The sequence below is a fragment of the Macaca thibetana genome, chromosome 20 (genome assembly GCF_024542745.1).
Source record: "Macaca thibetana thibetana isolate TM-01 chromosome 20, ASM2454274v1, whole genome shotgun sequence".
NCBI classification, from domain to species: domain Eukaryota; kingdom Metazoa; phylum Chordata; class Mammalia; order Primates; family Cercopithecidae; genus Macaca; species Macaca thibetana.
In genome coordinates, this window is record NC_065597.1 from 61,524,230 (window position 1) to 61,546,260 (window position 22,031).

Genomic DNA, 22,031 nt, shown 5'->3' on the forward strand with positions numbered 1-22,031 from the left:
CCCGTGCCACCATGTCTGGCTAATTTTCTACTTTTAGTAGAGACAGGGTTTCTCCATGTTGGTCAGGCTGGTCTTGAACTCCTGACTTCAGGTGATCTGCTCGTTCTGGCCTCCCAAAGTGTGCTGGGATTACAGGTGTGAGCCACCGTGCCTGGCCAATTTTATATTTTCCTATAGTTTTGAGTTACTATCTAGCATCCCTTCATTTCAGATTGAAGGATTCTTTTTAGCATTTCTGATAGGGCAATTCTAGTGGTAATAAACTCCCTCTGCTTTTGTTTGGGAATGTTTTAATTTCTCCTTTATTTTTGAAAACAATTTTGCTGGATATGATTTTCAGGTGACTGTTTTCTTCTTTCATCATTTTAAATTTATCATCCCACTGCCTTCTGGTCTGCAAGGTTTCTACTGAGAAATCCACTGACAGTCTTACTGAGGATTCCTTGTATGTGACCAGTCACTTTTCTCTTGCTGCTTTTAAGATTCTCTCTTATTTGACTTTAGACAGTTGATTACATTGTGTGTTGCTGTGGGTCTCTTTGAGTTTATCTTCTTCGGAGTTTACTGAATTTCTTGTACAGGCATTGTGGTCAACAAAGGACTGCACATACGAAGATTATAATGGACCTGCTCTATATAGGGGTGTAGTATTTTAAAAAACCATTTACATGGTAAATGTAGTAAAAAACCATTTACACTGTAAAGGTACACTGTAGTAGGTGTAGTAGGCCATACCATCTAAGTTTGTGTAAGTATACTCTATGATGATTCACAACAACAAAACTGTCGAACAATGCTGATATAATGTGGCTCATGACCAAATCTCATGTCGAACTATAATCCCCATGTGTCGGAAGAGGGGCCTGGTGAGAATCATAGGGGCAGACTTCCCGCTTGCTGTTCTCATGACAGTGAATGAGTTCTCATGAGATCTGGTTTTTTGAAAGTGTGTAGCACTTGCCCCTGTGCTCACTCACTCTCTCCTGCCATCATGTGAAGACATACTTGCTTCCCCTTTACCCTTCCACTATGACTATAAATTTCCTGAGGCCTCCCCAGCCATGCCTCCTGTACAGCCTGTGGAACTGTGAGTCAATTAAACCTCTTTTCTTCATAAATTGCCTAGTCTCAGGTAGTTCTTTATAGCAGTGCAAGAGTTGACTACTACAAATGCTTTGCTCAGAATGTATCCTTGTTGTTAAGCAAAGCATGACTGTATTTGTATATCCATGTTGTTCCTCATATTTGTGAAGTTTTGGGCCATTATTTCTTTAATTAATATCTCTGCCCCTTTCGGAACTCTCATGGTGAATACACTGATCTGCTTGATGGTGTCCCATAAGTCTCTTAGTCTCTGTTAACTTTTCTTCATTCTTTTTTCCTTTTGTCTTCAGACTCAATTTCAAATCATTTGCAGATTCTTTCTTCTGCTTGTTTGAGTCTGCCGTTCAAGCCCTCTAGTGAATTTTTCAATTCCGTTATATCTTCAATTACAGAATTTGTTTGGGTTTAAAAAGTAATTTCTACCACATTCTCAGTTTGTTCATATGTAGTTTTCCTAATTTCCTTTAGTTTGTTGTTCATGTTTTCTTTTAGTTTTTGAATATATTTAAGATAATTACTTTAAAGCCTTTGTCTAGAAGGGCAGATATGTGTGCTTCTTCTAAGATAGTTTCTGGAGATTTTTTCTTTCTTGTGGGGGCGCGGTGTGTAGGGTCTCGCTGTTATCCAGGCTGGAGTACACTGGTGTGATCTCGGCTCACTGCAACCTCTGCTCCCTTGGCTCAGGTGATCCTCCCACCTCAGCCTCCCGAGCAGCTGGGACCATAGGTGTGCACTACCACGCCCAGCTACTTTTTTTTTTTTTTTGGTATTTTTAGTAGAGATGGGGGTCTCACTATGTTGCCCAGGCTGGTCTTGAATTCCTGAGCTCAAGCAATCCACCTGCCTTGGCCTCCCAAACTGCTGGGATTACAGGTCTAAGACACGGCACCCAGCCTTTTGTCTGTTTGTTTTAAATGGGATTTTGCTATGTTGCCCAGACCAGACTTGAACTGTTGGATTTAAGTAATCCTCCTGCATCAGCTTCCCAAGTAAGCTGGGATTAAAGGTGTGTGCTATCATGCCTGCCTTCTTTGCATCTTTGGTTGAAAATTTGGAATGTGAAAAAACAGCCACCTCTCCTTATTTCTAGTGTTCTTATTTCTCCGCAGCTTCACCAGCATCTGTTGTTTCTTGACTTTTTAATAATTATTTTGACTGGCGTGAGATGGTATCTCATTGTGGTTTTGGTTTGCATTTCTTTAATGATCAGTGATGTTCAAGTTCTCGCTGTTGCTCAGACTGGTCTTGAACTGCTGGGATCAAGTGATCCTCCCACTTCGGCCTCTCAAAGTGCTGGAATTATAGGCCTGAGCCACTGCCCCCTGCCTCAGTCAGGCATAAAAAAAAAAATCACATTTTTCTAATTTCTCTGTTTAGTTTAAGCCAGGGGTGTCCAATCTTTTGGCTTCCCTGGGCCACACTGGAAGAAGAATTGTCTTGGGCCACATATAAAATATATTAACATTAACGATAGCTGGTGAGCTAAAAGAAAAAAAATCACACAAAACCACTCATAATGTTTTAAGAAAGTCTACGAATTTGTGTTGGGCTGCATTCAAAGCTGTCCTGGGCCGCATGCAGCCTGTGGGCTGTAGGTTGGATAGCTTAGTTTAAGCCATAGGATTAAACATGCAGCACACAATTAGTAATAAATACATGACAAAATTTGGCTCAGGCAAACAAGAAGGAAAGTGAAATCTATGGCAGAGATTTCACTCAAAGTATGGTCTGTGGACCTCTGTTACCTGCGAAAGTCACATAGAAATTTGATGTTACCCCACCACTTGTAGTTTACAAAAGGATTAGTCCCCATGCATAAAAAATTAAATAGGCTGGGTGCTGTGGCTCATGCCTGTAATCCCAGCACTTTGGGAGGGCAAAGCGGGCCAATCACCTGAGAAGTTCAAGATAGCATGGCCAACATGGTGAAGCCCTGTCTCTACAAAAATACAAAAATTTGCTGGGCATGATGGTGAGTGCCTATAATCCCAGCTACTCAGGAGGCTGAAGCAGGAGAATCATTTGAACCCGGGAGGCAGAGGTTGTAGTGAGCTGAGATCACACCATTGCACTCCAGCCTGGGCGACAGAGTAAGACTCCCCCGCCGCCCCCAAAAAAAGAGAAATATCTAAAAAAATCAAGCTAGTCCTTCACTACAGCCAATTCGAGGACTGGTCAACAGCAATGAAATTTACCATCAAACTCTGACAATGAGTTATTTTCAAGATTAAAAATTAAGAATCTCAAAGAATGGCCTTCTTTGTCTCTTTTGATCTTTGATGGTTTAAAGTCTGTTTTAGCCGGGCGCGGTGGCTCACGCCTGTAATCCCAGCACTTTGGGAGGCCGAGGCGGGCGGATCACAAGGTCAGGAGATCGAGACCACGGTGAAACCCCGTCTCTACTAAAAATACAAAAAATTAGCCGGGCGCGGTTGTGGGCGCCTGTAGTCCCAGCTACTCGGGAGGCTGAGGCAGGAGAATGGCGTGAACCCAGGAGGCGGAGCTTGCAGTGAGCCGAGATCGCGCCACTGCACTCCAGCCTGGGCGACAGAGCGAGACTCTGTCTCAAAAAAAAAAAAAAAAAAAAAAAAAAAAAAAAATAAAGTCTGTTTTATCAGAGACTAGTATTGCAACCTCCGCTTTTTTTTGTTCTCCATTTGCTTGGTAAATCTTCCTCCATCCCTTTATTTTGAGCCTATGTATGTCTCTGCGTGTGAGATGGGTCTCCTGAATATAGCAGACTGATGGGTCTTGACTCTTTATCCAGTTTGCCAGTCTGTGTCTTTTAATTGGAGCATTTAGTCCATTTACATTTAAGGTTAATATTGTTATGTGTGAACTTGATCCTGCCATTATGATATTAACTGGTTATTTTGCTCGTTAGTTGATGCAGTTTCTTCCTAGCCTCGATGGTCTTTACATTTTGGCATGTTTTTTATCCCTGATGAACATCGATGCAAAAATCCTCAATAAAATACTGGCAAACCGGATTCAGCAACACATCAAAAAGCTTATCCACCATGATCAAGTGGGCTTCATCCCTGGGATGCAAGGCTGGTTCAACATTCTCAAATCAATAAACATAATCCAGCATATAAACAGAACCAAAGACAAGAACCACATGATTATCTCAATAGATGCAGAAAAGGCTTTTGACAAAATTCAACAGCCCTTCATGCTAAAAACGCTCAATAAATTCGGTATTGATGGAACGTACCTCAAAATAATAAGAGCTATTTATGACAAACCCACAGCCAATATCATACTGAATGGGCAAAAACTGGAAAAATTCCCTTTGAAAACTGGCACAAGACAGGGATGCCCTCTCTCACCACTCCTATTCAACATAGTGTTGGAAGTTCTGGCTAGGGCAATTAGGCAAGAGAAAGAAATCAAGGGTATTCAGTTAGGAAAAGAAGAAGTCAAATTGTACCTGTTTGCAGATGACATGATTGTATATTTAGAAAACCCCATTGTCTCAGCCCAAAATCTCCTTAAGCTGATAAGCAACTTCAGCAAAGTCTCAGGATACAAAATTAATGTGCAAAAATCACAAGCATTCTTATACACCAGTAACAGACAAACAGAGAGCCAAATCAGGAATGAACTTCCATTCACAATTGCTTCAAAGAGAATAAAATACCTAGGAATCCAACTTACAAGGGATGTAAAGGACCTCTTCAAGGAGAACTACAAACCACTGCTCAGTGAAATAAAAGAGGACACAAACAAATGGAACAACATACCATGCTCATGGATAGGAAGAATCAATATCGTGAAAATGGCCATACTGCCCAAGGTTATTTATAGATTCAATGCCATCCCCATCAAGCTACCAATGAGTTTCTTCACAGAATTGGAAAAAACTGCTTTAAAGTTCATATGGAACCAAAAAAGAGCCCGCATCTCTAAGACAATCCTAAGTCAAAAGAACAAAGCTGGAGGCATCACGCTACCTGACTTCAAACTATACTACAAGGCTACAGTAACCAAAACAGCATGGTACTGGTACCAAAACAGAGATATAGACCAATGGAACAGAACAGAGTCCTCAGAAATAATACCACACATCTACAGCCATCTGATCTTTGACAAACCTGAGAGAAACAAGAAATGGGGAAAGGATTCCCTATTTAATAAATAGTGCTGGGAAAATTGGCTAGCCATAAGTAGAAAGCTGAAACTGGATCCTTTCCTTACTCCTTATACGAAAATTAATTCAAGATGGATTAGAGACTTAAATGTTAGACCTAATACCATAAAAATCCTAGAGGAAAACCTAGGTAGTACCATTCAGGACATAGGCATGGCAAAGACTTCATGTCTAAAACGCCAAAAGCAACAGCAGCAAAAGCCAAAATTGACAAATGGGATCTAATTAAACGAAAGAGCTTCTGCACAGCAAAAGAAACTACCATCAGAGTGACCAGGCAACCTACAGAATGGGAGAAAATTTTTGCAATCTACTCATCTGACAAAGGGCTAATATCCAGAACCTACAAAGAACTCAAACAAATTTACAAGAAAAAAACAAACAACCCCATCAAAAAGTGGGCAAAGGATATGAACAGACATTTCTCAAAAGAAGACATTCATATAGCCAACAGACACATGAAAAAATGCTCATCATCACTGGCCATCAGAGAAATGCAAATCAAAACCACAATGAGATACCATCTCACACCAGTTAGAATGGCGATCATTAAAAAGTCAGGAAACAACAGGTGCTGGAGAGGATGTGGAGAAATAGGAACACTTTTACACTGTTGGTGGGACTGTAAACTAGTTCAACCATTATGGAAAACAGTATGGCGATTCCTCAAGGATCTAGAACTAGATGTACCATATGACCCAGCCATCCCATTACTGGGTATATACCCAAAGGATTATAAATTATGCTGCTATAAAGACACATGCACACGTATGTTTATTGCAGCACTATTCACAATAGCAAAGACTTGGAATCAACCCAAATGTCCATCAGTGACAGATTGGATTAAGAAAATGTGGCACATATACACCATGGAATACTATGCAGCCATAAAAAAGGATGAGTTTGTGTCCTTTGTAGGGACATGGATGCAGCTGGAAACCATCATTCTTAGCAAACTATCACAAGAACAGAAAACCAAACACCGCATGTTCTCACTCATAGGTGGGAACTGAACAATGAGATCACTTGGACTCGGGAAGGGGAACATCACACACCGGGGCCTATCATGGGGAGGGGGGAAGGGGGAGGGGGGAGGGATTGCATTGGGAGTTATACCTGATGTAAATGACAAGTTCATGGGTGCAGCACACCAACATGGCACAAGTATACATATGTAACAAACCTGCACGTTATGCACATGTACCCTACAACTTAAAGTATAATAATAATAAATAAATTAAAAAAAAAAAAAAAGAATCTCAAAGAACCCCTGAAAGACATGTATGTTGCTCTTTTATTATCTTTGTTTTACAAGCACATTTTAATAAATTGTGTCATAGCTCACCTTTGTGGCAGTGGTATGATGGTAATTCTAAAGCAGGAAAAAACAGACTGCAGAGAGAGTCTCCAAGAATCTGTCATGTGTTAAATCAGTTAAGTAAGTACCTGCTGTGTGCTGGACCCCTGTGCTCAGTATGAGGTTACTAAGATAAATCCCTGCCCTCTAGGAACTTGGTGTCTAAGGAGAAGCAATGTGTCAAGGTCCTTTCCCCTTGAGCTACGAATATGAAAATAAGTATATTTAGGTAGGTAAATATATTTTATATACATCAAGTGAGATGCCTGGACAAATTCTATAACCAAACACTGGATAACAGTGAAAATAAAGTACAAAATTTGCCAAAACAAAACTTATCACCTTTAGATGACACAAAAATCCCCAAGACTTTACCAGCATCATAAAGTTCACCTCTGTAGTTAATTTAAAAAAGAAGTCAAAACAAAGCACCTACAGTGTATTAATAATCCTACTTAAGAATTATCTTTCTTTGACATCCGTATGGCATAGTTACCAGGCACATGCTTCTTTAATTACATGAATAAAAGTATAATAATCATCTTTGTCAGATTCCTTACTTATAAATACTAGAACACTTAATACAAGGGGGTTTCATGAAGGACACAATTTTAAGAGGTCTCAAGGCACATAGGACAGAAATGATTTAACAGGCAAAGCTACAGTGGAGCCAACCCTGACTCCAGGTTCTTTTTCTTGAATGTATACATAGGAACTGTTAACATCCTGGAAAGTGGGTCTTTTCCCATCACCCTAGTCGACAGATAAAAAGCTGACTGTTAATGGTCTGCATGTAACAGGCAGAACTGGTACTGCAGCAGCACTGAAGGTACTATGAAAACTACTGCTTAAATTCAGGAGTGACCCAAGGCTTAATGTGTGTTGCACTGGCAAGAAACAGACCACATTTATTCTTCAAGAAACACTGTTATTACTATTTTCCTTCAAGGAATTCTGGAATGTCAGCTCACTGTGTGGGAATGCCTCTGGTTAAAGGGTCTCAATTAAAAACTTAGCTGGAGACCATGTTTTAAGACTACAGAAATAAAACACAGTAGTACCAGCAATATGAGGAAGAGAATTATAATCTTTCATGCAGGTGAAATGGTCTTGAAGTTTAAACAATATGTGGCTATTGTGACACAAATTCTGTATTACTAAAAGTTAAGGTCATGCTAATTGCTATCTGACATCCTAACCTACTCAAAACAGTAACAGAGAACAAACAACCCAAATGGATAAGTGTAACTGTTTGTTAATGGTATCTACTCACATACTTGACATTCTTTTTACCGAATTTTTAAAGCTCAAAACCAGGGTGCAGCAAATATGTGAGAACACAGTAGGGTTTAGTCTCCCTCGGTCTCGCTTTCTGCCTGCTAAGACCTCAGACTGTGGGCTGGTCACTGACCCTCATACTTCTTCTAGGCCAGGGTCCAGTACAACTGAGGGGCCACGGTCACCCCTGCCCTGTGAACTTGGAGAGGACAATCTGAACTGTAGCCATTCACACTACTGTTGATGAGTCCAAGCTGTAGAGGCTCTACATGCACATGGAAGAACAGAAACAAGCTTCCACAACCATTGTGTCAGTCTGCATTCAAGGTGCTTAATGCAAGTCAGCATTTACTAAGCACCTTTTCTGTACCAGGCCCTGTGCTAGATGCTCAAGATACACTTGCTCTCTCTCTCCTCCTCCCTCCCTCTCCAAAGTAGCTCTTATCTTCTAACAGTCAAAATCCCTCTCACAGGCTCACATTTTAGCTGCAGGCATAGAGACAACAAACAAATTAACATATTTCAGATCATGGTGATAAATGCAATGAAGAAAATAATGCTGAAAGACATAGTTCCTAACAAATCAATGGTCATCAATGAGAAGAAATGCTGTAAGAAAATAGGCATTTTTAATCCCCAAACTTCCATACTTCTGTGAACCCAGGCTGCCTCTTGCATGAGGTTAAAGCACATAATTGCTAAATTCCTTTCCGACTCAAAAATTCTATGATGCCAGGCTTAACAAGAACATTTTCTGCTGACTTGATCACTCCCATTAAGTAGTTCAATAGTTTTGACTTTAAAGTAACACTATTAAAATTTCAGTAAGGAAAAAGTACCATAAGGAGAAAAAACATTATATATAGCACAGGAATTATTATAAAGCCAAAAGAAACATGGACACCCATTAAAAGGTAAGAAATGTACATTTCCAATGCAATTACCAAGATATTTCTTATATTCCTTTGTATGCACTAGATTCTCAGTTCCCAATAAATCTGAAACATAGTAGGTGCTCAATGTGTATTTGTTGAACAAACAAATTTAGTTCCATCAATGATCAAAACATTCAACTCTCCAAGATTTCAGGAAATGGTATTACCTACTTGTGATAAAGACATAGTGGCTAGAAATCTTTATTACCTTCCTAGAGGGCAGTTAAGTGCCTGCCTTTTGCCTAATCAATTTAAATTCAATTCAGAATTTTCTTCTGGTGAAAGTTTATTACCTTAATATATTAAAAAAAAAAAAAAAGGCATTTTCTGTCTTTAGGGCTCAAAACCAGAAAGATAATACCTGGGCTGGAGTGTTTGTAGTCACAGGAGATGGCGATTCACTAACTTTTGGCTCACTTGGGGACGCGGCTGACCCCTGTGACTCCTGACTCGCAGGCTGGTCCGGAGACAAAGCGTCACTGCTGTCTTCATCAAATGAGAAATCGCCCTGAGTGTGGGGATAGTCCTCCTTCCCAACGCCTAAAGAAAGAAAGGATTTTTGACTTATGTTGGCTTTGGAATACCAAGCTTAATGTGAAGGAGGAAAACATCGTTTCCCATGAAAATTTATGAAGCTGCTTAAAAAAAAATTGAACACAATGTACTTCCCAGTGCAAGAATACACCACTAACTATAATGTATTCTTGGGTGAAAAAGAAAAATCAAACCTTCATTAGATTAAGACTTCGGGTCCAACTACCAGTTACATGAAGTACAAGTGCCAGGAATCTTAACACCTGGGGACGCAAATGCAATCAGTAAAATCCAGAATGTGGGACATGCTAGAGGACAAAACAAGCCTGTTTCTCAACAAACAAGTAGTAAGAAAAAGAAGAAGAGCCACCCAATAGATTAAGATTTAAGAGAAGTATCAGGCAGAGGCAATGTGTGGACCTTGTTTGGATCCTGACGGGAAATCCAACTGTTAAAAAAAACACGTGACAGGCCAGGCGCGGTGGCTCATGCCTGTAATCCTAGCACTTTGGGAGGCCGAGGCGGGTGGATCATGAGGTCAGGAGATCGAAACCATCCTGGCTAACATGGTGAAAGCCTGTCTCTACTAAAAATACAAAAAATTAGCTAAGCATGGTGGCAGGAGCCTGTAGTCCCAGCTACTTGGGAGGCTGAGGCAGGAGAATGGCGTGAGCCTAGGAGGCGGAGCTTACAGTATGCTGAGATCACACCACTGCACTCCAGCCTGGGAGACAGAGCCAGACCCCGTCTCAAAAAAGAAAACAACAACAACAAAACCAAAAAACAAAACACGTGATAAGGAGGAAAATGGGGCCATGACTAGGTGTATGTTAAGTTCCCACTTTAGGGAGCAATCCAGCTACACTGACGTCTCACATGATTTCTTCTTTTTTTTGCTAAAGCTTATGCCAGATATAAAAAGAGAAACATCAGTAAGTGTGATAAGACCAGGATAAAATGGAGAGATACTACCATTCTGAACTCATCTGCTATTCACCTTGCTGAACTAACACTGAACATGCTATTTATATTTCCTAGAAGTAGACAGAAATAAAGTTAGTAAAAATATTAAACAGAAACTAAGTTTAACTTAGAAAATTATTTCAATAATAATGCTACTTACTCAACAAGCAATTTTGAAAACTTAATATCCTATCTTAAAAACTCTTGTCATTTTCATCACCCCTGGGGACTTCCTATTTTGCACTGGTATGACTTTAAAACTTAGGCAATTTGTAGTCAAGAAGTCTAAGCAGTACAATCAACCATGATTCCATGCAGTCCTAAAGAGATGGACCCCAAAAGGTGAGATGAAATCAGAATGTACGAATTAAACCTCAGACCTAACAAGGGAATCTGTTACTTGGCGGCAGATACTAGACTTATAATACGTAATGAAATGACAGTAACAGAAATCACTCTAAGTGTTAATTTCTAATTAACCCAGAAAACAATACGATTGGTGCTAGCCTTTAAATTATACTTGTTTTATCTAAAATTTCCACGTTTCTCTTTCTCCCCCCAAACAGTAAATTTTTAGAGTCTTGCCTATAATTGCTTCTTTAACACTGGAGTCCACAGGAAGGATGTTTTTCTCTACCAGCTCCATAGGGCCAGGTCTTTGAGCAATCTTTTCATTCAGATCATCTGCTAGTCGAGCTCTTTTCAACTTCATCTGAGTAGCCTGCAGGGATGGCTCTGCAAATGTTTCTAAAAGAGGAAACACAATTTTAACCATTACTCGAATTACTATTTCTATTCCATAATGTTATTTCAGGCCAACTAACTGAATTTAAACTGATTTAGACATATTTTTGTGTTCTCGACATATTTATGGAAAGAGAAAATGACTGTTTAAGAATGTTCCAGTATGCATTTTGTATTTTTTAGTTCTGGATAGCTTTACTTTCTCTACATAATTTGGATGCCCACAGACTCAAATTAACAGGACCTTAAACCAAAAGTGGGGTACTGCTATTGTTTATTTATGGTGGGAGGGTCAAATTCACATTTATTAGGTATTGGGGATACAGAGGATGAGCGAGACAGATGTGGCCCACAGTTCAAGAAGTTGACAGTTCTGGATTTGGCTTCATTGGAAAGTCAATTCTTAGAAAGGAGACACTGCCTCTTAGGCTTATAAACTTCTCTTCAGAGGTCAATAGGAAGAGCTATCATTCATATTCTTGAATTGATCCCCTGTGTCTCGGTCGGTCATCATAATTAAGAATTTGGGTTTATTTCTGGATATATATCCTTGTGTCTGTTAGGAACATTCAACTATAATACACACTAATTAATGGTTGTATAGAGGCATCAACTCATCTACTTACAACTGCCTAAAACTGGTACAACCAATGTAAAACTATAAATACCATAATTCATCCATCTGCTTCATTCTGTCATATTTGTGTTTCTGGTAACTCTTGTTAATGCTTTTTCCATTGTTCTAAAAAATGTTTAGAAATGATGAAAAATAATGATGTAGTGTCTACCCAAATTCCAAGTTGAAAGTTGCTTGCCTCTTAAGTTATACAGTAGAAGGTCTTTTAATGAAACTCCCCATAAGTTGGCTTAGGATGAACTGATATTCTTTATTCTGCAAGTATTAATAGGATGTTCTTGTGAAGCCCAAGGAGCACTGAAAGCACATGGCTAGGAGGTTACCCTGCAGCACATCTGTGCAGCTTCTCTATCCACCAGCTGAGCTGTATGCTTGCCAAAAGTGAGCCTTGATTGTCCACAAAATGATTCATATCTGTTGTGACCGCTATTGTGAGTGAATACAAAATTTAACTAAACGTTATGAGAAAATGATAAAACTTCAAAAAATAAAAGATCATTTCTTGAAAACTTTTTTTTTTTTTTTTTTTTGAGACGGAGTCTCGCTTTGTTGCCCAGGCTGGAGTGCAGTGGCCAGATCTCGGCTCACTGCAAGCTCAGCCTCCCGGGTTCACGCCATTCTCCTGCCTCAGCCTCCCGAGTAGCTGGGACTGCAGGCGCCCGCCACCTCACCCGGCTAGTTTTTTGTATTTTTTAGTAGAGACGGGGTTTCACTGTGTTAGCCAGGATGGTCTCGATCTCCTGACCTCGTGATCCGCCTGTCTCGGCCTCCCAAAGTGCTGAGATTACAGGCTTGAGCCACCGCGCCCGGCCCATTTCTTGGAAACTTAAATGCTTTGGAAAGATTTGATAAAGGTGAGTCATTAAAAAAATCACTGTCAAATTCATTTGGGCAATTAACAACTGTAAGAAATTTGAGAAAAAGGTTGCGAAATCTGGGATTTTTAAAGCTCAGATTGATGTGAACTCCATTTATTAAAGTCTTACCCAAAGAGAAGGCCCTAGCACAATGTTGGAATATTGGTAAATAAATGTAGACATCTACAGGTTAAAATGTGTGTCCATCTCATTTTTATCATTTTCCCATACAACCAACTGTGGCCCCAATCTTCTGAGATAACACTTGTAACCATACAAGATGATCGCTGGGGAGAATCAGAACATAAGAATCACTCTCAGGTTGATATTTCAATGCTTCTGGTTAAGATCTAGGTAGGACAGACTTCTGTCTTTCTCCTCTCTTACATTACCACCACCTAAGTGATAGCAATATGTATGGAAAGAAAATATTCTCAAGTAAGTAAAGCCTGGAATTTTGGTATGTTTCTGTTGCTGGTCTTATTACCTCTATCCCCATGACTGAGGCTGAAGTTTAGCTGCTGAGCTTCAGGAAGTAATTTAGACCTTTGCCTGCCAAATATCCAATCCAATCAAAATTGGGTTAATGTTAAAATACAGTTGGGAGTGGTGGTGGTTTTAAGATACTTTAAAAAATAAAATGACATTCTTTCTTATTTCAAAAATCCCAACTTAAGGACAGATGTCCTAAAAACATCACTTACGGTTCATTCATAAATACAGTTAGATTTTTAAATGGTGGGTAGTCGTAAAAAAAAAGATTTCTTTTGAGAGTTAAATGTATTTTCCTTGATTTTAATTATATTAATAAAGCTTGTTACAGTTAGAAGACAAATTGAAACAGATAGCATTGTTACTACAAAAATGTCCCTTATAGGTCAAGATGTTTTCAGGCAAAGAAGCAACCACTTACTTGGCTACTTACCAGTAAACTTGCTTCTTTGAAGATTCACTTATCCCTGACTGGTAGCTGCTCTACCCTACTACTGGAGTTCTGGAAAAGCCTTTTTAGTCCAGCGGACTTCTGAGAACACAACCCAAAGTAGAGAAAGGGACATACCTCTCACCTCCTGCCCCTGGAATGAGGAGGACAGCCATATAATCAAAGATTCTTTACAACAGAAAAGCCCCTACTTGGGGTTGCAGAGACCACCTGGATGCTTGGAAGTTCTTTACCACATCCTTAATATTGAGTTTTTTCTCTATCATAGCAGTCTGTTTACTCCCCACAGAGCTCTTCTCACAATCTGTAATTCACTTTGTTTTGCCTGTTTGTTAGCAAAACTAGACTGCAAGCTCCGTGAAGTCAGGCATCCATCTGTCTCGCTCACTTGTTGGGTCTCTGGAATCTAGCACACTGGCCAATGAAGGAACACCTCTAATCATGCTGGCCATATCACCTCCTGAAGATTTCATTTCTGGACATGTCTGACCTTTAAGATATTATTTCTTATGTTGAGCTACAATCTAATACTTGGTAATATCGACCTAACTTAATACTAACTCTAATCCTATCATTAGGCCCAGAGAACAAACCTCCCTTCTACCTGACAATTGTCTCTCAATGTCTGAGAAGTTTTCAGACTGTTTCCGTATCTTCTCAATACTTAACAGACCCAAGGCTACCAAAAAATCAAGCTCCCAGTCTTAATAAATTCGTTGGAGAAGCAAAACAATGAAAGAAAATGTAACTTGGGAGTTGATGGTGGAGGTATAAGCTTTCGAGAATGCTTTGCCTTTAGAGAGAAAAACATCCTGGCCTGACCCATGTGTTAACCAAAGATGCAATGGAACTGTTCTTACTAGCCTCGTAAGTGATGAAGCTAGATGACTGAGATCATTTGGCGGAGGTGGGTGGGAGGTGCTAATGGTCAGCTCAAGGTGGCTTGTTGTGGGTAAGTGGCAATAAACAAAAAATGTTGGGTGTGGAACTGTCCTTACCAGCCTCGTACGTGATGAGGTTAGACGACTGAGATCATTTGGCGGAGGTGGGTGGGAGGTGCTAATGGTCAGCTCAAGGTGGCTTGTTGTGGGTAAGTGGCAATAAAGAAAAAATGTTGGGTGTGGAACTGTCCTTACCAGCCTCGTACGTGATGAGGTTAGACGACTGAGATCATTTGGCGGAGGTGGGTGGGAGGTGCTAATGGTCAGCTCAAGGTGGCTTGTTGTGGGTAAGTGGCAATAAAGAGAAAATGTTGGGTATGGAACTGTACCACGTAGACACAGACAAGGTCCAAGTAGTTGAAAACCTAGGGTTAGACTTGGGCTACTGCATTCTTTAGGACTTAAAAACTGGATATATGTTCCTCACTGGACATATATCCACTTTAGATGGGGTCCTCTGGACACTAATTTTTTAATGGAACTGTATGGTAGAGGCACCTGTGGTACCAGCTGGTGTGGAAGTGTTAGTCCGTTAATTGGTTATGTGAAGAATCAAACCTTCCCTGTGTACCTAACATAATGTTTTAGCTTTGGGTCTTCATGTTGCTATCCAGTTTGGAGGAAGTAAGGCTGTGGGGTAAAAAGTTATTCAAATGGGAATAAACAGAAATGGTGGAATTCTCACTTCTTTTTTTTGAAAAAATACAGCAAATTAAGAAGAAATAAATCCTTTACCTTCTAAAATGTGCATCCTGACAAGTTCAGAACGATCTGGTCGACTCCGAATCTTGTGTTTCAAAAAGTTTTCGGTCTTTAAAAAGAAAAAAAGTCTTACCATAAATTATTTATTATTTATTGTGGTTTTAAATGTTGTTTAAGGTACTCTATTTAAATAAACAATACCCTTATGGTCAGGTGTTTGAGAGGAGGAGTAGAAATTAGCACTTAGAAAAACTATTATCCAACACATGATTTAAAGTGTAGCCTTCAAAATTGTACAGGGACTTGAAGAGTATGTTGGTATAAACTAAGCACTTTATAAACTTTTAAAACTTATCAACACTGAAAGGTCATGTTTTGAAGATAATTTTTTAAAGATAATTTTTTAATAAACATAGGATTTAAATCACTTAAATATCTAAAATCAATAAAGTCTATACTTCAGGTCCAGTAAAAATCCACCTAGATAACAAATTTCCTAAAAGTCTTAATGTATTTTCTTTGGTAAGTTCATATCCTTGATCAGATTTTCTTAATTAGAAATGTATTCAACTCTTAAGGAAGAAAGCCTTAATATAGGTTTTATAAGACTATAAGAGATCATTATTGCATTCTAGAAAAATTCTTAAGAAAATTTTGGAATATGTTTATTTTCATGTTGCATGATAGAAATTTTCCCCAAAACAAACAAAATGAATGAATATTCATAATGGCATTTTTAAAGAAAAATCTTAACAATTATCATGTGCAAGTATGATGGTGCCATCTTAAAGAATAAAGCAGAGTTGAATGTAGCAATGTTTTCTGATTTAGCCGTATTCCCCTACCGTTGGTCAAATGTACAGGTAACAGAGACCCAGTAGGGAAATCACCTAAGGATCTGGTGTCAGCACATCCTTGGCTGTCTCTTTGCAGGGGTAACAAATGACAGAAGTATCCCCTCTTACGCCTCTAAAAACTGTTGTTATGCTCTGAGAGCAAGAAAGCGAAGAAGTATGATTTGTCATTTTTGTACAAAACTAGTAACTGGTTTTAAAAGAACAAAATTTGAATGTCATGTATTTTCTACAAACCTCCAGATCAAACTGTCCCAGAGTAAATATTCTCTATGCCATGTATCCTGAAAATACACTATATTTTTCTCTATTGACATGTTTAGGAGTAAGACTGCTACTTGTACACAGGTATTTTAGAACAGAGGGAGAGAAGGAGAGAGAAGTAGAACATTTTAAAGTGAAATGTCTTACTCTGGCTCGTTCCAAGCTTTTTATCTGTTCATGGAATGCCGCTGGGCTCTTCAAAGCTGTCAGAAAAGAAATGGGTTCCACAGTATAAATGGAGTTCATACTTCAATCCAATGTTATAGTATATCATGTTGACAAACCTATTATTAATAGATCACATCTACAGTTCCATTAATTTACTAGTTCCATTAGGAGACCCACACAATTTGAAATCTTAAATGTTACAAGATAAAAATTATGTATTTCACAAATAAAGTAGACATTTAAAACACAGTTGTATACAAAATGACAATGCAAATATCAGCTCAGACCAGTTTTGACTACTCATAGCAAATCTCCATTGCCAAGGGGACTGTCTGATGACTCCTTGATGAGTCTTTGCTCTTAATGGTCATATAAGCTATAGAAAAAGTCCATATGTCCTTGGGAGTGATGTAACCTTGAACATCACACTGCACTTTGTGTCCAACAGATTTGCGGTATCATTTATTTAGAGCCCGTAACGGGCTCTGTGCTTAACCAAGGCTATGTTGCTGTTGGTCCCTGCAATAACCTTGCAAGGTAGGTATAAGCCCCAGGACAGGTGAAAGGCCCAAAGAGGTTAAGCGAATTCTTGAGGCCATACAACCAGATGGTGGTCAAAGTGGTATTTAAATCTAGAATTCTGAATTTGAAAGGTTCATGCTCTTTCTACCACACCACAGGGCAACTCACTGTAAAGACACAGTGACTCCTTAATATGCTAACTGATGGTAAATCAAATATTCTGGAATCCCAGTGTGAGGGTAAGCAGTGCTTACCAAAACATCACCTACAACAGTATTCTATCAATTATCTTTGCAAAATCTTGTCTGTGTATGTCCACCATTGCCTGGTAACACCCTGCACTTATAAGCATGGGCAGTCAGATAAATGGATGGGATAGAGGACCGGGATTCCTTGGGCTGTCACCTCCAAGACTTGACCAATCAGCTCTTACAGCATTATTTTCAGCTCTGGCACATGAAGCACCACAGAGACTCCCACGAGCCCAGTCCAGTCAGGTTTGGCTGAGGACCAGCCCCCAAAAGCAGATTAGAGCTGGCCTAGCAATGGTGTCTTAAATATCCTAATTTGATCCTTTTTGATTGATTGGTTCATAGTCAGGAATGTGGTGGTGGAGAAATCTGGCAGATTATCAAAGCACCTTTTGACTATCACAACGCTAGATTTAAAATATTTAGATTCTCGATTAATAGCAGTACAGGAAAAAAAAGGTTTTACTGGGAAAAATACATACTAAAGAGAAAAATCATTCCATATCACAAACCAAGAAAACAGTTTATCATAGCCGTGATTCAGAAGACTGGAAAGCATAAATTAATTTTGTAATTTCTTTCTAGTGTTTTGAAACTGAGTAAGTTACCTCTTGGAAAGGTCAATTTTTACACAAAATCCAGATACACAATCCTAACGGCCTACACAAAACGGCCATTCCTCCCCACTAAAATATAAAACCACCTCCAAACTTGGTGACTAAAGGTAAAGAAAACAACTAGAACAAACATTCTAAAATTAATCAACTGTCAAAAATTTCTGAAAGGAACAAACCCTAGGGATACTAGGGAAATATCTGTACTTGAGCCAAAAATATGAATTACAAATGGAATGTTTATCAGTCCTGTAACTGAGATACATTTAATTACTATATATAGATCATAGCATAGCACTAAATATAATTAATTGGAATTAAATAAGTCTAAGTAAAAGTTATAATTTTATGTTTTTTGGCAAGTCTAATGAATTTCAAATCCATTAGTATAGCGATTACTTTAGTCATTTCAAAACTAAAACAAATATTAAAGTTTAAAGAAAGAATGAATGTTAGCCCAATTACAGTGTAAAAGTGTTCTCTGTGTAATATAAAATTCAAGTCCCTCTTTTAAACTGCATCTGGTTTTTAAAATGTATTCTAAATAGGTGCCTGATTTTTCCTTGGAAATTCATTTGGTAATTGTTGATTAAATGGATACAACTGAAAGCAGAGCAAGATGCAGGCTCTTCTTGGACACGCCCTTCATGTTCTGTCACGTTAGGGATGGCAGTGATGGTATAAATCTTACGTGGCATGATGCCCTGGTCCACTAGTTGTTCTCTCGTCCTCCTTTGTTGCAGCCTCAGCTGGAGCACTGTGAAAAGGAAATAATCACCATTAGAGTTTATTGGCAACTGTGGGATCCAATTTATGTGATTCCAGAGGAGATGCAGTTAAGCTTTATCAAGCATCTTCTATTTCACAATTAAACAAGAAGGATATTACCTGGCACCACGTAAATTGTAAAAGGGAAATTATTTTGTAATTTCTGCCTGTTTAGTGAACACTAAAGTTTACACAGCATAAATGTTTTGTTTAGTTTATCCTAGTTTGATGACCAAAGCTATGTATTTGTTGTTTAAAACATTCATAGTACTCAAGAAAACAAACAAGAATAGTTGGTTTATACATTAAGACTTGCTAATAAATCTAATTCATAGAAATAAGAGACGTGAAATTCTTTGACACATCTTAGTTTTTTTTAAAAAGCAAATTAATAGCAAAAATTTATTTTAAGGAAAGACTGACTGTAAACAGCTTTAAGGAGGGCTGCTTGTGTAATAAAAATTGGACCTATGAGATATTCCTAATGATCCAAAGGGAAATTTCTAAATTAGGAATTTAAAGTTTAGTAATCTTTGCACAAACATAATACCATATCTCATTCTGTAAGTTCTAAGAAAGTCACAAATCAATTGACACCTTATTATTTTAATGAAAGTAAATTATTAGAACTGGCAGAGAATAAGATACACATTATGAAATGCAGACATCCAGTTTGCCAAATTTAATAAAAAATTAATTTTTTCTAGTTTTCTCAAGCAGATTCCTTTTATAAGCATCTACATATTTTTATGTGGAAAATGAGACTATTTCAAAATAAGGGGAATACAGGAGGTGGCTCTGAAAAATATTTTTCTTGCTTTGCTTTACATTCAAACCAAGTTTCCATTGTGATTTTAAGTTGCCACTTTGATTTTTGTTTCAAACCATGGATGAAAACCAAGATTAAAATGATTAAGAGTCTGCTTAAGGGTTGTCAATATGCTTTAAAAAATTACTTATGTGCCTTTCTTAAATGGTGGGAAGAGAAGACAGAATTTTCTAGTGAGTGGTGATGGCTGGAATGAGAGGCTCAAATGCAGTGCACATGGTGTCTCCTCCTTAAAATAAAACCCTGAGGCCTGCAAACGCAGGCAAGTGGCCTCATCCCTTGTTTTTCAGTTGGTCTTGTGCTGACTGCAGAGCAGAGCACAGTCTTAGGTAAAGTTCAGAAAGAATCTAAGTTGTCACATGGGTTTTAAAAATATTTTATCATTGTTTGATATGAATGTCATCATCTATCAGATACAGAAATAGGTTTGGGTTTTTGTTTGGTTTGAGGCCAAAGGATCACAAAGCTTCATTGATACCTATTTAGAACTGAAGCAACTGACAAGATTCTGCTACACAAAGCAAAATAAATAAAATTTCTTTAAAAAAGATATGCACATTCCTGACATTAAGATGTTCTGTGATACTATGAATCAATTGTGCTCAATCAGAAAGATCTTTTTCCTAAGTTGATTGAGGATAGTATGTTCCCACTGTACTTTACTAGGAACAAAATAACCAAGAAGCTGACCTGTGCATCGTACAGCACCCAAAGACCTGTGTACTTTAACATTCTTCTAGGAATGCTAAAGTAAATGCTTGTCTGCATTTAAGATAATCATATTCAAGAAGCAGAATCTCAAGAAAAAGAAAATTGAGAGGAGAAAAGGGTTAGAACGGTTCTCCAGTTCAAAGATTGATACTTCTGGAACATGGGGGTCCATGTCTGTTGGAGAACCTCTAGCAGGAAAATCTTTCCTTTCTCCCAAGGGAATCCTCAAAAGAGTAAAAAAGAAAGAATAATGAAAACATCAATGGCCCCCTTTTTGGTTTAAAACAAAAACCAAACAAAGCACACATTTGTGAGACAAATCTATCAGACACAATACGTTTTTTGGGTGAATGACATCTTTGAATGATGCATACATCTGCAACAACTTGATTTGCAAACCAACACTCTGATGACAACAGCTGGTTAGTCTTGGAAGCATCTCTTGATTGTACATTGGTCATTTCCGGTGCCTTCATTTACCAGGACAGCAATCCTGCCACCTGTATCATCTATGACCAGAAATCACACTTTCATGCTAACATGGAAAAAGGTACCTGCTATCAGGAGGGTAACACACAACATGGATACATGTCACTCACATCTGTTTCTACTTCTAATACTTCTGACACCAGATGTGTGGGTTTTTTCCCTCACACCAACCAATTCTCCAACTCTGGATGCCCAACTGGGTGTCCAATGATTCAATTCTAACACTAGGTACCTGGAGTTAGTGTCAGATCCTACAAGTTAAAGGGCTCTATCCCCAGAGACTGCCCTCACTTCAGATGCCAACTGTTAGTCCAAACCACTCAGACTTTTGACCAGTGAATTATAAAGTTGGGAGGTTCCTATAATCCCCTCCCCAGGTTTGATAATTTGCTAGAACAGCTCACAGAACTCAGGAAGGCACTTAATCTATTATTAGTAGTTTATTATAAAGGATACAACTCAGACACAGCCAAATGGAAGAGACACATAGGGCATGATATGGGAGAAGTGGCACAGAGCTCCCAGGCCCTCTCTAGGTACACCACCTTTCCTCTGGCCATGCCTTGGTCTTTCTGGTGATCAGCCCCTATCTGGAAGCTACCTAAAGGCTTTCAACTACCTGTCATCTCAGCAGCATACAAAAACCACTCTCATCACTCTAGAGAGTCCAATGATCTTAGAAAGAAGCTCTTTGTCAAGAACTAGGGACTAAGACCAAATGTATAACAAATGATGCTCCTATTACTCAGGACATTTAGGAGAACTTTAGGAGTTCTGTGCCAGGAACCCGAGACAAAGAACACATATACATTTCTAATTATATTCACAATATCGTAGACACCAACCACCAATTATTAAAATCAAAGAACAAACAAAAAATCTGTGTTTTCTATGTGGCCAAATAAGCAACCAAACAACCGTACTTATACTGCTTGAAGGTAGGAGAATGATTTCCCCAATTAATGCTCTCATCATTGCCTATATAACTTTCCCAAGAAGCAAGAACCTCCCAATACAAGTATTATTCAAAGGAGCTGTGGCCTTCAGCCTCCCCCAGGCACATTCATTTATTTAGAGCATATCTGTTAGGTGTCTGGGTACTGTATGGGGTACAAATCCGTGGGAAAGAGCAGCAGCAGTAGCTGTAAACGGATCTTTTTTAAGCGACGTTAGGAAGAACATGAATGGGAGGGGAGGCAGAATTGCAAGTAACTAGCCATTCTGTTAAGTATGTTATTACTCAGTTTTTTTTTTTTTTTTTTTTTTTTTTTTTTTTTTTTTTTTAGCTTTTATCTGCACCCATAGGTGGACAGTACTGGACATATTATATTGAATATGAGGCACTATGCCCTAGCAAGAGCTCAGGTACATTGCTACTTTGGGTTAGTATTAAAACGCAATTATACTTTGGGA

At 38.7% G+C, this 22,031-nt stretch overlaps 1 protein-coding gene across 10 annotated transcripts in view; it reads right to left on the reverse strand.

The window, feature by feature from the left end:
• MRTFB (myocardin related transcription factor B) overlaps positions 1-22,031 on the reverse strand; it is a 205,678-nt gene that overhangs the window by 40,482 nt on the left and 143,165 nt on the right. For all 10 annotated transcript variants that reach the window (XM_050774066.1, XM_050774068.1, XM_050774070.1 and 7 more), the window contains 5 exons: positions 18,513-18,578; positions 16,414-16,469; positions 15,182-15,257; positions 10,910-11,071; positions 9,189-9,367 (listed from right to left, as the gene is read on the reverse strand). In XM_050774066.1, the coding sequence (XP_050630023.1) occupies positions 9,189-9,367; positions 10,910-11,071; positions 15,182-15,257; positions 16,414-16,469; positions 18,513-18,578 (539 nt within the window). The remainder of the gene's footprint in view (positions 1-9,188; positions 9,368-10,909; positions 11,072-15,181; positions 15,258-16,413; positions 16,470-18,512; positions 18,579-22,031) is intronic.